This window comes from Danio rerio, chromosome 8, assembly GCF_052040795.2.
Source record: "Danio rerio strain M-AB ecotype USA chromosome 8, GRCz13ab, whole genome shotgun sequence".
Taxonomy (NCBI): Eukaryota; Metazoa; Chordata; class Actinopteri; order Cypriniformes; family Danionidae; genus Danio; species Danio rerio.
In genome coordinates, this window is record NC_141028.1 from 54325119 (window position 1) to 54346359 (window position 21241).

The 21241-nt window shown below is 42.8% G+C and overlaps 1 protein-coding gene across 14 annotated transcripts in view; it reads left to right on the forward strand.

Moving 5' to 3' along the window:
* The window catches only part of espn (espin), a 156070-nt gene that overhangs the window by 25847 nt on the left and 108982 nt on the right, over positions 1-21241 (forward strand). For all 14 annotated transcript variants that reach the window (XM_087263690.1, XM_087263691.1, XM_087263685.1 and 11 more), the window contains 1 exon segment: positions 20196-20382. In XM_087263690.1, coding sequence (XP_087119816.1) covers positions 20196-20382 — 187 coding nt within the window.

Below are 21241 nucleotides of genomic sequence, written 5' to 3' on the forward strand. Positions count from 1 at the left end.
ATTTCATTATTTTTAAGGTTCTCATCTATTTAAAAACAAAAAGCTTTATTCGTTTTGCCGTGTGAGAGGGCTCTCTGTCCTGCAGGAAAACTGCTGGCTGATTGAGTGATGAAAGCTATGGATATAGATATTAGATTTAAACAATGGGTATATTTAGGAATCTCTTCATTTTGTACAATTATAAAAGATGGCATGGATGGAATGATTCCAAACTTTTAAAGATGAGTTTGGTCTTATATATATATTCATATATATATATATATATATATATATATATATATATATATATACATACATTCACCAATAGTCATTTATAGTGAAAAGGTTTTGAAACATACTAAAGTGTATTATTGTAATATTTACAACTATTTTTAACGAAGGCCACTGCAAATTGTAGTGTAGTGTGTAACGGAGGACTGCTGGCGCTTTCAACCCAGAAAGGCACACTCCCATATGCTTATTTCACGCGGCCGCCATTTTAAAGAACCAAAGCAAGGCTGTGGTGGGAATAAATCCGGAAGTATAGGACCAGCACTGTAAACACTGCAGTAACATGCTGTGTACTACAAACCTCCGGCTGTTGCCGAGATTTCAAAATGCAGAAATGGTGTAAACATTACTTTAATATCATTCAGTAAGTTTATTTTAAACAATTAAAAGCAATTTAGCATCGAACAAGATCACAATTTCAGTGTCAATTTCACAATTTTCACGCTTAAATGTCCTCCTAGGCTTCAGCTCATGGCACTAGTTAAACACCGTGAGGACGCAGGAAAGCGCTTTCCTGCTTCAGCCTTTGTAACCCGGTGAGTAATAAAACGCTGCAGTCCTCTGCAGCACACCCTCGTGTTGTCTGTAACCGTACGTTCACACCGAAAGCGGCGAGAGCGTCCAAACGCTCTCTGCCTTCAGCTCCTGCGGCGAGAGCGTCAAAACTCGCTACATTGATCTCATATTTAAAGGAGCCGTTGCAGCATATCAGTTACATTCCTGCAAAAAACATGTTTCTAGCGTGAAAATGTCGCGCACTTCTTATCAAATTCATACAACAATGGAAGATAAAGTTGCGTGTGGTGTGGCTTTGCTCTTTTTATCCAATATGTGTCCATACGTCTGAAATATCCTGAAGCAGCAGTACTGTTTTGTACTGTCACATCGCGTGAGATTCCCGCTTTTTAAGATAAATTTATATAACATTAATGAACATCAGTAACTCGCCAGTAAGTATTTAATGTATGTTCCTGTAGGAAAAAATTGTAAATAATTGGAAATCCGGCGACCGCAATAATCAAACCCTTGGGAACAACTGTGGTCGGAACGTTCGAGGTTACAGAAGTAACCCTTCGTTCCCCGAGGAGGGGAACGGAAGTGCCATGAATGGGAGGATTCGGATCAGAAGCCGCTTATCTGGAGAGTATTGAACGGGCCAATGAATGAAATTAATTGGCAGCGTAAGCTTGCGCAGGTGTGCGACATCTGCAATTATCTCAGCATATAAGCACACCTGAAGCCAGCAGACGCCATCCTTTTAAGCTGAAGAGACTTTCAAACAGCTAAGGGACAGTCATTATGGCGACGGAATATGGCACTTCCGTTCCCCTCCTCGGGGAACGAAGGGTTACTTCTGTAACCTCGAACGTTCCCCTTCGGTTGGGGAACTTCAGTGCCATGAATGGGAGAATATGGAAAGCGCCATAATGACTGCACCTTACCAACACCCCCGATGAGGAGATAGTCAAGCAAGCGTGACGCACCCACATCATGGGGGGCGCGGTCCTCCAACGTGTCCCTGGCCCTAATTTATCCTACTTCAACAGAAGTTTTACGGATTTAGATATATTTTTTGGGAAGTCGTGAGCATCTAGATAATTCTAGGAAATACGACAGTACGTTGGGAAGCGTGCAATCCCGATAGGGAGGACGCTGCGGAGGCCATCCGTTACCCAAGGGGGGGATAGATGGCAGAATTTACCTATGGACTAGCCCTAAAAAGGGGGAGTACGCATAGCAAAAGAGTGGTTAGCGGAGAGGGAAGACACGGGTCCACCCAGGGGGGGGACTTAACCGTGGCGGAATAAGCATATGGGATCGCCTAGTGGGGATCACGCATAGCAGGCACCTATACCCAAAACGCGGGCTGACCAGCGGGCAGACCTACAACGTAGTGGGCCAGCAAGTGACTCCTCCGCTGAGTCAGTGCTGGGGGCCACGGAGGAATCTGCAGGGCTCACCTGACGGGGAACTTTACTGACAGATAAAAAAGGCGCACGTACCTCCGTGTTAGGGAGAATGGCGCCGCAAGCGTGTTTCAACACCCTACCGAGTTGTCTCCTCAATCACCAAAGGGTTACCTAATACCCTTGAGGAAACCGGCTCCACTCGCAGATTGTAAAACCTTGCAAATGTGTTGGGTGTCGCCCAGCCCGCAGCTCTACAGATGTCTGTTAGAGAGGCGCCGCGTGCACGCGCCCAAGAGGATGCAACGCTCCGAGTGGAGTGTGCACGAACTCCCGGGGGACACGGCTGACCTCGACTCGAATAAGCGAGTGAAATGGCATCCACAATCCAGTGGGATAATCTTTGTTTTGATACGGCACTTCCCTGCTGCCGACCGCCATAACAGACAAACAGCTGCTCAGATGATCTAAAATTCTGAGTACGGTCCACATAAATGCGCAGAGCGCGAACTGGACAAATTAAAGAAAGGGCTGGGTCTGCCTCCTCCGGGGGCAGCGCTTGCAGGTTCACTACCTGATCTCTAAAGGGGGTGGTAGGAACCTTGGGCACATAACCGGGGCGGGGTCTCAGGATGACGTGAGAGTAATCCGGCCCGAATTCCAGGCACGAGTCACTGACCGAAAATGCCTCCAGGTCCCCGACCCTCTTGATGGAGGCCAACGCAACCAGCAGAGCTGTCTTCAGGGACAGAAATCTTAGAGATACTGATTCGAGTGGCTCAAAGGGATCGGATCGCAGACTCGTGAGAACGAGGGCGAGATCCCAAGAGGGCATGAGAGGGGGGCGAGATGGATTAATTCGCCTAGCACCCCTAAGGAACTGGATGACCAGGTTATGCTTTCCCACGGTGCCGCCAGCTACCGCGCTATGATAAGCGGAGATGGCGGCCACGTAAACCTTGAGAGTGGAGGGCGACAGCCTGCTGTCCAACTTCTCTTGAAGGAAAGAGAGCACAACACTAATCTGGCAATTTCGGGGGTCTTCTCTGCGAGAGACGCACCATTCAGTGAATAGACTCCACTTCAGGGCGTAGGCGCGCCTCGTGGAGGGGGCTCTAGCCTGAGTGATGGTATTAACCACCGCAGTCGGTAGGTTACCTAAGTCTTCCTCGCGTCTAGGGACCACACGTGGAGGTTCCAAAGATCGGGGCGAGGGTGCCAGATGGTGCCCTGTCCCTGAGAGAGTAGGTCCTCTCTCAAAGGGATCCGCCAGGGGAGGGCCGTCGCGAGGAGTGAGAGCTCTGATATCCAGGTCCGGTTGGGCCAAAGGGGCGCAACTAGCAGAACCTGTTCCTCGTCCTCCCTGACCTTGCACAGAAACTGCGCGAGCAGGCTCACTGGGGGAAACGCATACTTGCGCATGCCCCGAGGCCAGCTGTGGGCCAGTGCATCCGTGCCGAGAGAGCCCTCGGTCAGGGAAAAAAACAACTGGCAGTGAGCGTTCTCGGGGGAAGCAACAGATCGATCTGGGCCTCCCCGAATCGCGCCCATATCAGCTGAACAGACTCGGGGTGGAGTCTCCATTCTCCAGGGCGTAACAGCTGTCGTGAGAGCGCATCGGCTGCACGATTGAGCGTGCCTGGGACGTGAATGGCGCGCAGCGATTTCAGCCGCGGGTGACTCCAGAGGAGCAGACGGCGGGCGAGCTGAGACATGCGGCGAGAGCGCATACCCCCCATGCGGTTGATATACGCCGCCGCCGCCATACTGTCCGTCCTGACCAGCACGTGTTGCCGCTCCAGCACCGGTAAAAAGCGGTGGAGAGCGAGGAACACTGCCAACAGCTCTAGGCGATTGATATGCCAATGCAGCTGGGCACCCTTCCAGAGGCCCGCAGCCGCATGCCCGCGACACACGGCCCCCCAACCCGTGTTGGAAGCGTCTGTTGAAACAACAACATGGCTGGACGCCTGTCCTAGAGGCACACCGGCCTGTAGGAACGAGGGGTCGTTCCAAGGGCTGAGGGCGCGGCGACACAGCGCAGTAACCGAGACCCGGTGTGTGCCCGCGTGCCATGCGCGTCTGGGGACCCGATCGTGAAGCCAGTGCTGAAGTGGTCTCATATGGAGCAACCCGAGCGGCGTGACGGCGGCTGCAGATGCCATATGCCCCAGGAGCCTCTGAAAGAACTTCAGTGGGACCACTAGTTTGCTGTCGAGCTCCCTCAGACAGTTCAGCAACAGGCGAGCGCGTTCCTCGGAGAGGTGCGCTACCATGGTGATCGAGTCCAGCTCCATCCCGAGAAAAGAAATCCTCTGCACGGGGGCGAGTTTGCTCTTTTCTCGGTTGACCTGAAGCCCCAGTAGGCGGAGATGCCGAAGCACCTTGTCCCTGTGCATAATCAATTGCTCCCGCGAGTGGGCTAAAATCAGCCAGTCGTCGAGATAATTGAGTATGCGAATGCCCGCGAGCCGAAGGGGCGCTAGGGCACCCTCCGCGAGTTTGGTGAAGACCCGCGGAGACAGAGAGAGCCCGAAGGGGAGGACCTTGTACTGCCACGCTCGACCCTCGAACGCAAACCGCAGAAATTGGCGGTGGCGTGGAAGAATGGAGACATGGAAATACGCGTCCTTCAGGTCTATGGCTGCAAACCAATCCCGAGGACGAACGCATTGGAGAATGCGCCTCTGCGTGAGCATTCTGAACGGCAGCCTGTGCAGACAGCGGTTCAAAACGCGCAGATCTAGGATTGGCCGTGACCCACCGCTCTTTTTGGGTACGATGAAGTATGGGCTGTAAAACCCACTCTCCATCTCGGCTGGAGGAACCGGCTCGATTGCACCCTTCGCCAGGAGGGCAGCAATCTCCTCTCGCAAGACAGGGGCGGACAGGGGGTTGACCCTGGAGAAATACACGCCCGTAAACTTGGGGGGCCGTTTCGCGAACTGAATCGCGTAACCGAGTCTGATTGTGCGTATGAGCCACCGCGAGGGGCTGGCCCGCGCTAACCAGGCAGGCAGAGCCCTCGCTAATGGAGTCATCGCTACAATCGCTGACGTACCAGCGGTGGGGCAGCGCGGAGTGGGTGTGCTGATCCGGGAAGCACGAGGGTCCCGCGGAAGAGCTGGAGGAGAGCGATTCGCTCTGGCTCCGCACCCTGACTCCGGAGAGGGGGCTGGAGGGCTGAGGAAAGGGAGACCGTCCCCCCAGCGCTCGTGAGCCACTGGCGAAGCACGTAGAGTCTGCGAGCCGGAAGGCAGCGCGTCCCGGACTGGCAGAACTCGTGCAGTCACATCCGGGGAAGGGAAAAAGTGCTCTTTTACTGATGTTTTGGTGGCACTGAAAAGTACCGTTGTTATCGGGGCCCCGCCCTCCAGCGGGGAAAGAGCAAGTTTCCTCTTCTCCGGATGGCCTGTCTCAGGGAGGGGCTGCCTGCTTTCGAGGTGAACGCCGCGCCCGCTTGGCCGGAGGCGCAGGCGGGGGCGGGGCAGCACTCGTTGGCGGGCGCCCTCGGCGAGGAACAGCGGAGGTGGATGGCTCGGCGGGCGGAGCGGGCTTACGGCCACGCCGATAGATGACATTGCCCATCGCATCCGACTGCTCTTTCACCGCCTTGAATTCCTGGGTGAATTCACCGACGGTGTCGCCGAACAGGCCAGCCTGGGATATGGGCGAGTCAAGAAAGCGAACTTTGTCAACGTCGCGCATATCGGCCAGGTTTAGCCAGAGGTGGCGTTCCTGAACCACAAGTGTGGACATCGTCCTCCCCAGCGCACACGCGGCGGACTTAGTAGTCCGAAGAGCATAGTCGGCCGCGGTGCGCAGCTCATGTAATAAGCTTGGGTTGGACCCGCCCTCGTGCAGCTCGGCCAGCGCCTGCGCTTGGTAGCGCTGGTAGGTGGCCATCGCGTGCAAAGCAGAAGCAGCCTGGCCCGCAGCCTTATAAGCTCTGGCTCCGAGGGAGGCAGACAACCTACAGGCTTTGGACGGGAGGCGGGGCAAACCCCGCCACGTAGAGGCGCCGCGCGGACAAAGATTGACCGCGATAGCGCGCTCCACTGACGGGATCGCCTCATACCCCCTGGCAGCTCCGCCATCAAGGGCGGTGAGGGCGGAGGCACTCGCAGCACGGGCAGAGAAAGGTGCCCTCCAGGACTGCGTGAGCCTACTGTGCACTTCCGGGAAGAAGGGGACGAGAGGCTTCGAAGGCTTCGCCTTCTGGTCCTCTACGTAGCACCCATCTAGTCGGTCCGGCCGCGGAGCTGGGGGATAAACCATCTCCAACCCCACGGCCGAAGCAGCCCGGGAAAGCACGGCTAACATGTCCGCTTCAGGATCCGATTTGACAGCGCTCACCTGCCCGGAGGGGGCGAGCGGGTCCGGATCTTCGTCGGACAGTGAAAGCCCACCCTCCGATGCCGCGGAGGACATCTGATCTCCGGTGTCAGCGAGTGTGAGAGCTACCATCTGGTTAGACGGATCACTCTCACCATCCGAAGCTTGGATGGAGCGCCGTGAGGAGCGAGAGGTCCGCGAGCCCGTGGGCGGCGGATTAGCTCCCGCTGAAACCCTCAGATCTGCCCGAGCGCCCGCTGCTTTTTTAGAGCAGGAGGCAACTGGGGTGGCTCGCTCTCTTGCGAAAGTTAGCCGCGATCTTAGCTGTGCAACGGTCATGGCATCGCAATGACGACATGAACCGCCCGCGAGCACCGCATTAACATGCTGGACCCCCAAACATGCAATGCAGTGATCGTGTCCATCATCCGGAGACAGGAAACCCCCGCATCCAGAAACGCACAGTCGGAGCGCCATCCTGAAAAGGACGTGCTGCACGACTGTGTTGCTCTTTTAGGAAAGTTGCAACTATACGCACCGCTCTGGAGGACCGGACCCAAAGAACCGCAGGCAAGGGAGTAACCCAGCTCGACCGTCTGCCACCGCGAAGACCCACTCTGGACCGGGAGACACACTCGTTCGCTCTGAAGTGCTGATCAGCAAGAGGAACCCTCATCGACTCACTCAGAAAGGATCTGAAGCGAAAAGGATGGCGTCTGCTGGCTTCAGGTGTGCTTATATGCTGAGATAATTGCAGATGTCGCACACCTGCGCAAGCTTACGCTGCCAATTAATTTCATTCATTGGCCCGTTCAATACTCTCCAGATAAGCGGCTTCTGATCCGAATCCTCCCATTCATGGCACTGAAGTTCCCCAACCGAAGGGGAACCAAAGTTCACAGGTCTGTGTTCTCTGAACTGCTATCAAGTGATGGACGTCTTCATTCTGATTGCTTGCCGCCGAACCGCGTCATAGCTCATTACCATAAAGTTGACTTCATTTCAACTCTCCTCGATGCTCACGCCGGCGAAGACGCGCCGCGCTGCTTATCGCCGCTTATCGCCACGTATATGACTTCCGGCTACTTTGACGCTCTCGCCGCTTTCGGTGTGAACGTATGGTAATAGTGTTGTCCTGGTACTGAAGTTTTAAACCCAGCTATTTCCCGCTAACATGGAAGCGCTGCTGTGCGCAGATGACTCGACTGATCTTCACGGCTTTGCGCTTCAGTCTCCGTGTATCTGTGTTTAGTTTGCACTCAGTTTACTGCTCTTCACCCAGTGCAAACACAGATACACGGATTGGAGCATAAAGCAGCCGTCAAGATCAGTCGAGTCATTAAGCAGATCGCTCGGATCGACTGTGTTTGTGCTCAGAATACAGCGGTGGGTGGACTGATGACCTTCTCGGCCAATCACAATAATTTCTGTTGAACACGTGAACACAAAGGCAAATCAGCGCTGTTTTAAGAAAGCCATCAACATTGCCTTAAATCTTAGCGCGAAACTGCTGGTTTTTCTTTTAATTCAGTATCATGACAAGTCTAATATAGTGAAAGAATCAGTTTATTAACTCGAGTTTGATGAATGGCATCTAAAACGTGTGTTTGGGAAAGAAAACGTTAGCTAACTAGTGCCATTTGCATTAAATTTTTTTTTTCCCTTTTTACATTCACCATTCATTCAGAACGGACCTTCGGGTTACCCGGAAGGCGGAGAAATTATAAGTTTGTGTCACTTTATCTTCGCTGATAAGATATATAGCCAGTTACAGAACATTCCTATGTAACTCCCAATGATACTTCCGGGTTTCTTTGATACTTCCGGCAGCCTCGATTTCGCTTTTGAAAATGGCGGCCGCGTGAAATCAGTTTATAGCCTCCTCGTTAGAGCATTCACCTCACATGCAGTTCAATCCCTGCTTGGAACGAGGCAGTGGGTGAGGAACCAGTTGGAATACGATAATTGTAAAAACTTTTGAATATCTCGGATTTCACTAGTCATCGGTGGTGTAATGTAACATAACTTATGTGTGATAAACTACAGTAATTGAGTAATTTGTTTATATTACTATTGTTATATTACTACATGAATGAGTTGGTCAGTTGTGAACATTTGAAATTTTTGCAACACTGTGCTTTCCCACACTTTAACCAGCAGAGATCCTCATCAAGCTCTGACTTGGAAAGCTTCGAGTAACAAATCAATAAGTTTTCTCATGTGCCGTGCTCCATGTGCTTTATGTTTCTGTCATGTGACCCTTTCTGTTTCCTGCTGTTTTCAAATGATCATGAGTTTCACCTGCTGTGTCATCCCTGTTTGTGACATGTGTAATCATGTCCTGTGTATTTATACTGAGTTTAGTTCAATACTTCGTTCGGGTTGAGCACGAGTGATGTGTGTTTTAGATATATTTATGACTTTTTGAAAGACAGAGTTGAGTAATAGAATTTAGTATTTAGCAGAATAGTTATCTATGGTAATATAGCTGTAATATTCAGAAGGAAAGGGTATTGGCTAAGGGTAATCAATAGAAAAAAAGATTTTGGAAGAAGTTGTTAAGGTTTTTTTTTGTTTTTTTTTTGGTGGGGCTTTGTTTCACCATACGAAAAACATGGGTTAGTTAACTCCTGATTTACACTCCAATCCAGATGGTGGCGGTAATGCTCCAAAAAGCTGGTTGCCAGTCGCCAAAAAACACACAGGAAGAAGAAGAAAAAGAAGAATCCTTTGTTTGGTATTGTATTGTCAACACCTGTTGATTCCTGCGTGTCGATGGTCCAATGCCTGTAGTGAGTGTTTTGTTAATAAATACGTGTACTTTTAATGATTAATGAGTTTCGTGCATTTGTAGAGAGTGCGAACGTTACAATCAGACACGCCTGTCTTTAATTTCCAAGTGCTCCTTCAATTCCCACTTAGTTGGTTTATACAAGGATTGGAACTGAACTGTGCAGGAAGGTGGAGCTTAAGGAACAGGATTGTGCACCATGCTTTATATAATATTGATTGACTGTTAAATAAAAAAAAACTAAGGTTCTGGCAAATATTTGAGCACTGTTGAGCACTTTCTTAAAGGGCCATGACACCCCCCACTTTCAGTTCAAGTCTACCTAGGAATTTTTTCAAAAAATGCATCATAAGGGGCGTGGAGATCCGCGATCAGATGCAGGAGTGGGTGTGGCCAGCAGAGCAGGGGAGAAGAAGGGGAGCGACCAACTGTTGTCTGCCGGCTCACAAAATGAGACACAAACCATGAGGAGATGCATGATTTTATAGTTCACAAAGTTAAAACGCAAAGAAATAAACAGTAATTTAATGCCCTGCTATATTTGTTATTTGTAATTTTATACATACAACCCCAATTTATACAATTGTAAAGATAATCGTGTTCATATAAACAATAAATGAGGACTTTTTTCCCTCAATCCCCGGGCCTGAATACAGACTCAGTGCATCAGGTCTCTTTCTCTGTCTATTTTAACCATCATCCCTGCTGGTAATCTGAAGGATTTGGCTGAACAGCAGCACAGCGATGTGTCTAAATGTGAACGACCTCCTGATAAAAGACAATGTCCGCCATTCTTCAATTCTCATACTGCTCTCCCGACAAAAATGCTTCCTGCACACAAACAGCTTTGCTGTATCGCCACTGACAGTATCGTGGGGAAAAACATGCAACAAACCCCATGGATCATGGAAACAAACAAACACACACATACGACCCGTCATGAATGTGAGTGCCGTGGGTCAGTGGACGCGGTTTCACCCAGTCATCAAGGTAGGATCTCACAGCTTGGCACTGGCAGGTCTGTCTTGCCTTCGGAACGCACACTCAGTCATGAATAATTAAGAAGCCGGCTCTTTACATAGGATAAGAAATCGCCCCCATAAATAATAATGAGAAACCGACGCGTCATCTTTGCATTTGCAGTTTTGCGCCACATCTCCGATTTTGATCCCGCCCCAAAAATCATTTTAAACCCGGAAGCTGAAATTAGCTGACAAAAGCAAATCCAGTGATCCAGTTTTTCCACAATTAAAGCTAACAGGTGCTAACATTGTCTTAACTGATGCCAAACACACACAAATCTGTTAAAATCTCAAAAAAAGTACTTGAGGGTTTCGTGAACCTTTAAACACCGCTGATTGGCCATTGGCTCAAAGAATCCCAGATGTTAGCAGAAAATAGACATTTTTAAAATTTCAATATCAACTGGAACTAAAGTCAATCATTTGGATAACCCTATTGTCGAGGATTTATTGAATGCCTTAGTTTCTATTTCATATGTTGCCACAGTGGAATGAATCGCCAACTATTCTGGCATTTGTTTCATGAAGCAGATGTCCTTTTAGTTGCAACCCACAACTGGGAAACATCAACACATACTCATTCACACACACACTCATACACTACGTCCAATTAAATTTGTTCAATTCACCTATAGTGCTGGATTCTGGGGTAAACGGGAGCACCCACGCCAACACGGGGAGAACATGCAAACTCCACACCAAAATGCCAACTCCTCCAGCTGGGACTCGAACCAGCAACTTTCTTGCTTTGAGTCACCGTGCCGCCCTGTTTCCATTATATTCCAGCATTATTTACTGTTAGCATGATTGCTCGCTTAAGAGCGTTACTGTAGAAATTAAAAAGAAGAAACTGATTAGCCGGGCTTTGTGAATGAGAGGTCAAGTGGGACTTTGTTGGTTGAAGTGCTTTGCTCTGCCACACATCTTCTGACAGCTGCTTCTGTTACCTTTTCACTCGGGCCTAAATAATTCATCCAGGAAGGACAGCTGTGCCGCAAAGAAGGCGGTATCAGGTCAATGACCTATGTGAACGCACAATAGTGTTATGATGTCATTGTTTTTGTAGAGATGAGGAAGCAACATGGTGGATGAATATAAATTGTACATGTGTATTTATTATATAGTAGACTGTAAAATTATATTGATTATGGTAAACCATCACTACTACACTGAAATAATGACAAATATTTAATTATTTTAGTAAAAAAGGAAACATATTTTAGTTAGTCCAGTTTGTAACAACAATAATAATAATAGTTTTATTTGTGTGTAACCTGTAAAACCCAAAAAGTTAAGGTAACTCAAACAGTTTGAGAAAACTGATTGCAACAAACCATTTAAAATAATCCTAATGAGTACTGTGAACTTAATCTATTTGAGTTAACAAAGCAATTTGAGTACAGTAAAACTCAATAGATGAAGAGAACTCAAACCGATTGAGTACCGTAAAACGCAATAAATGAAGAGAGCTCAAACAGATTGAGTACAGTTAAACCCAATAAATAAAGAAAAGTCAAACCAATTGAGTACTATAAAACCCAATAAATGAAGAGAACTTAAACCGATTAAGTACCATAAAACCCAATAGATGAAGACAACTCAAACTGATTAAGTACAGTTAAACCCAATAAATGAAGAGAACTCAAACCAATTGAGAACTATAAAACCCAATAAATGAAGAGAACTTAAACCAATTGAGTACCATAAAACCCAATAAATGAAGAGAACTCAAACCGATTAAGTACTGTAAAACTCATCAGATGAAGACAACTCAAACCGATTGAGTACTTTAAAATCCAATAGATGAAGAGAACTCAAACCGATTGAGTACAGTAAAACCCAATATGAAGAGAACTCAAACCGATTGAGTACAGTAAAACCCAATATGAAGAGAACTCAAACCGATTGAGTACAGTAAAACCCAATATGAAGAGAACTCAAACCGATTGAGTACAGTAAAACCCAATATGAAGAGAACTCAAACCGATTGAGTACAGTAAAACCCAATATGAAGAGAACTCAAACCAATTGAGTACTGTAAAACCCAATAAGTTAAGGCAACTCAAACCATTTGAGGACACCAATTGCTACAAACCATTATGAGTTAAGAAACTAATCTTTATGAGTACTGTGAACTTACTCCATTTAAGTTGAAGTAATGAGGCATTTAATTACCTCATTACCTTCAACACTGATGTCAAAACTCTTTTCACATAAGTAGAATTAACTTTCAGTCAATTTTGAGTTAATTACACTCATTTCATTTGATAAAGTTGACTGTTGGGTATTACAGTGTATGTGTGTGTTTTGTTTGTGGCCATTATGCAGGTTTGTGTGTATGTGGTGTCCTGGCCCCCCCACCTCAGTGCACGGGTGACTGTGCCTGTTAGGGTTACATTCATAAAAGATTCACATGTCTGATCACTTCCTAATGACTGAGCCCCTGATTAATTCCTCTTCCTGTTTTAAAAATTCAGCATCACTTTATTTTCCTTTGGAAGCCTCTCTCCAGCGCAGTCACATGTTTGTTATTTTTATGTGCGTTTGAGATTTATAACCAATCCACATATGAGTCATCTGCTTAAGTCAATATATATATATTTTTAAGTGCTAATTATATTCCAATGATGCGTTAAAACTATTATTGCAATCAAATTGACTTGTTTTGTCTGATTGTAGAATTGTTTACAGTACCTAGTCACTGCACTTCAATCCTGTGTTTTGACTGCGTATGTGTGTGTGATTTGGGGTGGGGGTTGTACACTGTATTCAAAGAAAGAGAGCAACAAAAGAAGCACAGTCTGACAAAACAAGCACATTCATAGCAATTCAATAGATAATACAACTGAAACATTAAACTAAACTTAAACTGCTTAATTGAACCATTATTATTAATTTCACGTGGTCTTACATTGCATTTCTACACTCACTGGCCACTTTATTAGGTACACCTGTCCTACTGCTCGTTAACGCAAATTTCTATTCAGCCAATCACATGGCAGCAGCTCAAAGCATTTAGGCATGTAGACATGGTCAATAAGATCTGCTGCAGTTCAAACCGAGCATCAGAATGAGGAAGAAAGGTGATTTAAGTGACTTTGAATGTGGCATGGTTGTTGGTGCCAGACGAGCTGGTCTGAGTATTTCAGAAACTGCTGATCTACTGGGATTTTCACGCACAACCAATTCTAGGATTTATAGAGAATGGTCAGTAAAAGAGAAAATATCTAGTGAGTGGCAGTTCTGTGGGCGCAAACGCCTTGTTGATGCTAGAAGTTAGAGGAGAATGGGCAGACTGGTTCCAGCTGATAGAAAGGCAACAGTAACTCAAATAACCAGTCGTTACAACCGAGGTCTGCAGAAGAGCATCTCTGAACGCACAACACGTCCAACCTTGAGGCGGATGGGCTACAGTAGCAGAAGACCACACCGGGTGCCACTCCTGTCAGCTTAGAACAGGAAACTGGGGCTACAGTTCACAAAAGCTCACCAATATTTAGGCTAGTGGTGGTGGTGTAATGGTGTGGGGGATATTTTCTTGGCCCACTTTGGGCTCAATCCAATAGAGCACCTTTGCATATATATATATGTATGTATGTATGTATGTATGTGTATATATATATATATATATATATATATATATGTATGTATGTATGTATGTATGTATGTATGTATGTATGTATGTATGTATGTATGTATATATATATATATATATATATATATATATATATATATATATATATATATATATATATATATGTCGTTTGGGATAAGGTCATTTCGCAAATGGTCATTTTTCATCATAATTCAGAAATTACTAGTGATCAGGAGTTATGTAGTCAGAAGTTTGATGGCTGCATGTCGTCTTTAAAAGAACGCTATGGGGTGGTATAACGCTGTTCCTTTTCGCGCTAGCAGCAGACCGCTTACCTCCACTTGGATAGCTTTTCAACTGTTACCAGTTTATCCAGTAGCTCGCCATGTACGTCACTGGACTGGAGTCGCAGAGAGGAGTTGACCACAACAACTGGGTTTAAGTTTGGGGAAGAAAGGTTCCAGAAAGTGGGTGAGACAAAAACAAAATCCAAAAAAATAAAATAAAAAAAGTAAATAACAGGGTGAGAATGTGCTAAAATCTGAAAATGTAGTAAAAATCATGTGAGGGCTTTTCTTTTTCTAGATTGCTTTTTAAAACTGTTGGTTGGGTTTAAAGATGTGGGTGAGCGGCTCAATCGGTGCTTTTGAAAACACTATCGGTTGGATTTAGGAAAGGAGGAGGGTGGGTCAGTTGATGGGTCACTTGATCAGTTATCCAGTCAGTTGACAGCGACCTCTGGTGGATTTACATGAGAACAGCAGGCGTGAATCGCTCTTGCGAAAGAAATTTGAGATCTTAAAAAGCGTACACAACAGCCTCTGGTGGATTTGTAAAAACAAAAACTGCAAAGTAAACCCTAGCTCCTGGGATGTATTTGGTGCTCCCCAGAAATGTATATTGCGGTACTTTCTCAGAATGAGTCTGGTTTGGATTTATTTTTGGAGTTGTTTTATTAAATGACATTTAAAAACACAATTTTAATAAACGCATTTTAATATGTTTATTTATTTGTCCATTAATTGTTCATTTAAATTGTGATTTTATTTATATACATTTTATTGCTTCAGTTATTAAATTGATCATTTGATTCTTCATTGTATTTCTAACTGGCACTCCTGGTCCTCCATACCTGGCCCTCCATATTTGTAAAGCTGCATTGAAACGATGGCTGTTGTGAAAATCACTATACAAATAAACTTGAATTGAAATGAAACATAAAAAATTCTAAGTAGTGAAACTGCAATGCTCCACACATAGTATTTCTCCTGAACAGAGGCAGTGAATAGAGAGAGAGAAAATACAGCGAGTAGCAGCGTTGATCCTCTTAAGACACTCATTGATGCCTTGTCAGTCTGTGTCCAAATTAAGCTGAGCTTTACGGTATTTATAGGGAGACTCCTGTGCTCTCCTAGAACTCCTGCTGTGACTTTGGGGAAGGTTCTAGGACAGACATATTACTGCTGCATGAAAGGGCAAACTCTGGACTGGTGTTTCATTTCGTCAGCTGTGTTTCCGTTGTTTGTGTATATACACTGTAAACCCAAACAGTTAAGGTAACTCAAACCATTTGAGGAAACCGATTGCAACAAACATTGCAACAAATGTCTGCAGGACAGTGCATATTTTAGATACATGACAATAATTCTTTTTAAATGATGTTTTTTTTAAGAAAAGTTTTGTTGAATTAAAAAGTGCACCTATAAAGCTATATTTTCCTTGTTTTTACACATTAAAAATTGTGGCTATGGAAGTACTACTTCTTTGGTGTGGTCAGAGATAAATTTGGTAAATCCTTAATTTTGAGCCCTGAAAAGTCATGTGAAATAAAAACTGATTGCATTGTGACACAACCCATTTGCTCATGCACACTGAGCAAGCTAATACACAATACACACAAGAAGTTAAACGAATGAGAAGGCATGTAGACATAACACAACATCTAAATCAAGTAATTTAGCATTTTACGGTCAAATTTAAGCAAAACATATTTTCCCAACAAGAAAAGTGTGGCTAGTGAAAATGGGGAGTGGCTAGTAATGTTGGAAATCTACTAGCCACAGGGGCTGGTGATCAAAAAAGTTAATGTCAAGCCCTGGATGTATATATTGCGATCGTGATTTTCGAAAGTATTACATTGCTAAACGTTTATTATTACCATTTGACGAGTCTCCCTTATACAGTTTAATAGAGCGCTTCGACTCGGAAGCCGCTTTACGTAACGTCACACTTAACAAACAGATAGGGTTCAGCTGCACGTCAAGCTCCGCATTCTGGTACCCTTTTGTTGTGCTTTGTACTCTTTCGAAAGGGTACCCAAAAAGTGGTACTGTAAGGTTCGCTTTTAGGTACTTTTTGACAGTGGAAATGGCCATAAAAGTGTACCGTACGGGATTATACCACTCAGTGGAAATGGGCCATAAGTTTATCTGTCGAGTGGAGAATGCTCTGAATAGCATTTTAATGCTGTTTATAAATCCTTGGCTTATAGAAGTGCCTTATCAGTCAACTTTGATGAAATATTGGAATAGTTGTCTATTTTAATGTATATTGTGTGGTTTGTATTCACTGTAAAAAATAATAATAATAATAATAAAAATTAGTAAAAAAAGTCAAATAACTGGCACCTAGGGCTGCCAAACAAAAACCATTAAACTACGGTAAAATGTCTTTGTTGAAATAAAGTGCAAAAATAATATATCTACAGATATTGTCATTAAAATGTTTACAAAGAAACACTGTTATTTTACAGACTTTTTCTAGATCAAATACGTTCAATAAAGTTACATAATAAGTTACTATTGGTTTTTTGTTGCTCTTGGGTTGTTTAAAGAACTATTTAAAAAAAACAAAAAATGTAAATTTACATATCAATACATAAAATGTTTAGAATGTTTTGTGATGTTATTTACTTTAGTAGTTACAACCACCAGCAATATAATCCTTGTAGATTGTAGTAAACATGCATGTAGTAAAGACATTTTACCATAATTTTATGGTTTTTGCTTGGCAGCCGTTTTATTTTTTTTTTTTACAGTGTTTAAATATAAAAATACATTTAAAAGTAAAACTAATGAATGTTTACTTTAAAATTACAAGAATAATAAAAAAATTGTAAGCATTGTCATAAACCCTAATATAGCAAGGTGCACACGTTACAATTTATTACTTTAATTTTACATGATTTTAAATGTACTTAAAAAAACAGGAAAAAACACAATGTAAAAAATACAGCAATTTACTGTATAAAACAGACAAATTGCTGTAATTTGTCATTAATTATATAATATATAAAATAACAGTCAAGCTGTTAATCTACAGATATTGTTTGTAATTAGATAAACTACAGATAAAGTTTGCAATTAGTTTTAGGTATATTTTAAAATAACAGAAAAAAATACTGTTTAAATAATACTGTAATTTCCCTGTATAAAAAAAACAAAAATGTCAGTAATTTGTCTTTAATGATAAAGTACCTAAAATGACAGTCAAACTGTTAATTTAGAGAGATTGTTTGTCATTTTACTAAGTTTTGAATATAATTTGAAATTACAAAAAAATTCTGTAAAAAAATTAGAGATACTTTCTGTAAAATTAGTTTTTTTTTACAGTGTTGTTTTGTCTGTATTGTATACTATTGGACCTAGTGTCTGAAATAAAGAGAATAAAATATTTCAACATTTTCCCATAAAAGCAAAGTTTTACAGAGGATTAAGCATTTTCTTAGGATTTTCTATAATATTTATTTATTTTTACATAGAGAGAGAAAGAAAAAGTCTTATTTTTTTAGATTTTAATTTTGGTAACACTTTATTTTGATGGTCCATTTGAGTATTAGTAGACTGTCTGCTTAATATCTGTTGATATTGTTAATGCAGACATTTAACTGACTATAAGAAACCTTGCAAGTACATGTCAACTTACACTAACCATAACCCCAACCTAACAGTCTACTTATAATCTAATGAGAATTAATTGGCATGCAGATGCAATGTAACCTAAATTCAACAAACGGACCATAAAAATAAAGTGTGACCTTATTTTTTTAATAAATCAAATAATAATTTTATGGTCTATATTATTCGCCCTCATAAGATATATATTTATTTGATTGGCTACAGAACAAATCACTGTAGTCTAATGACTTGTCTAATTAATCTATCTTGCTTATAGTTAACCTACTGTAATAACCCAGTTAAGCCTTTAAATGTTACTTTAGGCTGAACAATAGTGTCTTGCTAAATAGTTAGTCAAAACATTGTGCACTGTCATCATGACAAAGACTGAATAAATTAGTTTTCTAGAAATCAGTTTTTAAAGTATTATGTTTTAAAATGTATTTTAAAACATTGTCTCTCCAATAAACTGCACTAGTGGGGAATATTTGAAAAAGAATTAAAAATTGACACAAGGACTAATAATTTTGCCTTCAACTGTAAGTATGCAGTCTTTCTTATACAGTTGAGGTCAGAATTATTAGCCCCCCTGATAATTTTTTCCCCAATTTCTGTTTAACGGAGAGAATATTTTTTTTCAACAAATTTATAATCATAATAGTTTTAATTACTCATTTCTAATAGCTGATTTATTTTATCTTTGCCATGATGACAGTAAATATTATTTGAGTAGATATTTTTCAAGACACATCTATACAGCTCAAAGTGACATTTAAAGGCTTAACTAGGCTAATTAGGTTAACTAGGCAGGTTAGGGTAATTAGGCAAGTTATTGTATAACGGTGATTTGTTTTGTAATAATTTTGCTACTAATTTTGTCCTAAAAAAATGGTGTTTAAAAAATTAAAAACTGCTTTTATTCTAGCCGAATTAAAACAAATAAGACTTTTTCCAGAAGAAAAAACATTATCAGACATACTGTGAAAACTTCATTGCTCTGTTAAGCATCATTTGGAAAATATTAAAAAAAAGTAAACAAAAATTTAAAGGGGACTAATAAATCTGACTTCAACTGTTTATGTTTCAAAGGTTTCAGGTTTCAAATGAAATGGGCATAGAGGGCTAAAGAACTGACTTGTGAGAATTTGGTGCTAATATTTACGGTTATATGGGTCTTTTAAGGGGGTAATTAAATGAAATGCAGTGTTTTCACACTTTGGACTTTGTAGTTTCTTGCTGGGTCAAGTCAAAAGCTTTTCCTCAAGATTTATTTAGCATGTTTAGCATAACTCTCTTCAACAAAAAACTGAGATAAATCTAATGGATAGAACCTAATGATGTGGAAACAAGCAACACCTCAGATTATGCAGCTTGATACACTTCTAAGTAGGGGCGTAACGATACACTCAAGTCACGATTCGATACGTATCTTGATATTGACATATCTGGAATTTAGGACTGACGCGTCCATTATTTTAAAGATTTTCACTTAAATCAGAAAGTTAGGCGCTACTTTTAAGCCTAGCTACTTTTAGATGGAGATAATGGTGATTTTATTTTTACTTTAATCGTGAATCAACAGAACACTCAAGCTACCACAGACGCAATGAGCTAACAACCCTTTAGCAACCACATAGCAACACTTACAGCAACATATGTCCTGGTATTAGTGCTTGGTAATAACCAATTACATGACATTTGGATCATGTAATCAGATTATGGAGCAATACGGTGGCACAGTGGTTAGCACTGTCACTTTATAGCAAGGAGGTCGCTGGTTCGAGTCCTGGCTGGGCCAGTTGGGGTTTCAGTGTGGAGTTTGCATGTTCTCCTCGTGTTGGTGTGGGTTTCCTCCAGGTGCTCTGGTTTACCCAGCCTGATCTCACGAGGAAATTTAAGTATTTTACGTTTTGTCAGTTTAGTGGCTAATTCGTACGAATTCGTAAGTTCAGTCGAACGAAAATGTACGATTTTAAAAAGGAGGCGTGGCACCTAACCCCACCCCTAACCACAACCGTCATTGGGTGATGAGCAAATCGTACTAAATAGTATGAATTAGATCGTAAGAATTCATACGAATTAGCCACTAAATCAAAAAGTTACGAATTGCTGTGAGTTTGCATTGGTTTACCTCACAGTCCAAAGACATACGCTATACAGTAAGTGAAATTATTAAAATAAATTGGCCGTAGTGTATGTATTTGATTGAGTGTGCATGGGTGTTTCCCAGTACTGGGTTGCAGCTGAAAGGGCATCCACTGCGTAAAACATATGCTGGATAAGTTTTAGGTTCATTCCACTGTGGCGACCCCTTATGAATAAAGGGACTAAGCTGAAGGAAAATGATTGAATGAATGAATTTCATTGTTTTGTTTCCAGAGTTGTCAATTTTCAAACCAAGAATGGTGCCACACCACTATACCTTGCATGTCAGGAGGGCCACCTGGAAGTTGTCCAGTACCTGGTGAAGGACTGCGGGGCGGAGCCAAGTATTAGAGCCAATGATGGGATGACACCACTGCACGCTGCTGCCCAGATGGGACACAACACTGTCATTGTCTGGCTGGTGAGCTGAAAACTGCTTCTATTATTATTTCTTTTATGGTCTCAGTGGATTGGGGACAACATTGCTAACGGTTTTCGTGTGTTTTTTTTTGTAAAATCTTGTAAACCATATTTATATATTGTCAGTATTTTTGACCCCCAAAATAAGTAGAAACTCCATTAAACACATGTGAACTTAGTATATGTGTTAAGCTTAAGACTATTGGACTATATTTAATACACAAAGTACTCTGAATGATCATAAGGTCTCTACTACATAAGCAACATTATTAGCATTACTAAAATCTTGCTAAAATAAATAATGTATGTTTATTAAATACGATGTATTCATTCACTCATTCATTCACTCATTCATTCATTCATTCATTCATTCATTCACTCATTCATTCATTCATTCATTCATTCATTCATTCATTTATTCATTCATTTTCCTTGGGCTTAGTCCCTTATTTATTAGGAATCGCCAAAGCGGAATGAACCGGCAAGTATTCCGGCATATTTTTATTCAGCGGATGCCCTTCCAGCCTCAATCTAGTACTGGGAAACACCCAAACACTCTCGCATTTACACATACACTATAGCCAATTTAGTTCATTCAATTCAGCACATGAGTTTGGACTGTGGGGGAAACTGGAGGACTCGGAGGAAACCCACGCCAACACAGAGAAAATATGCAAACTCCACACAGTAATGCCAATTGGCCTAGCTGAGACTCGAAGACTAGAAGAATTCTTGCACAGAGGCTACATTGCAAACCACTGATCCACTGTGCCACCTATGATGTATTGATGTGTTCAGTATATCATCAATCATTGCAGGCATACCACATTACGCTGAGTTTTGCCCAGTGCAATAAAAAT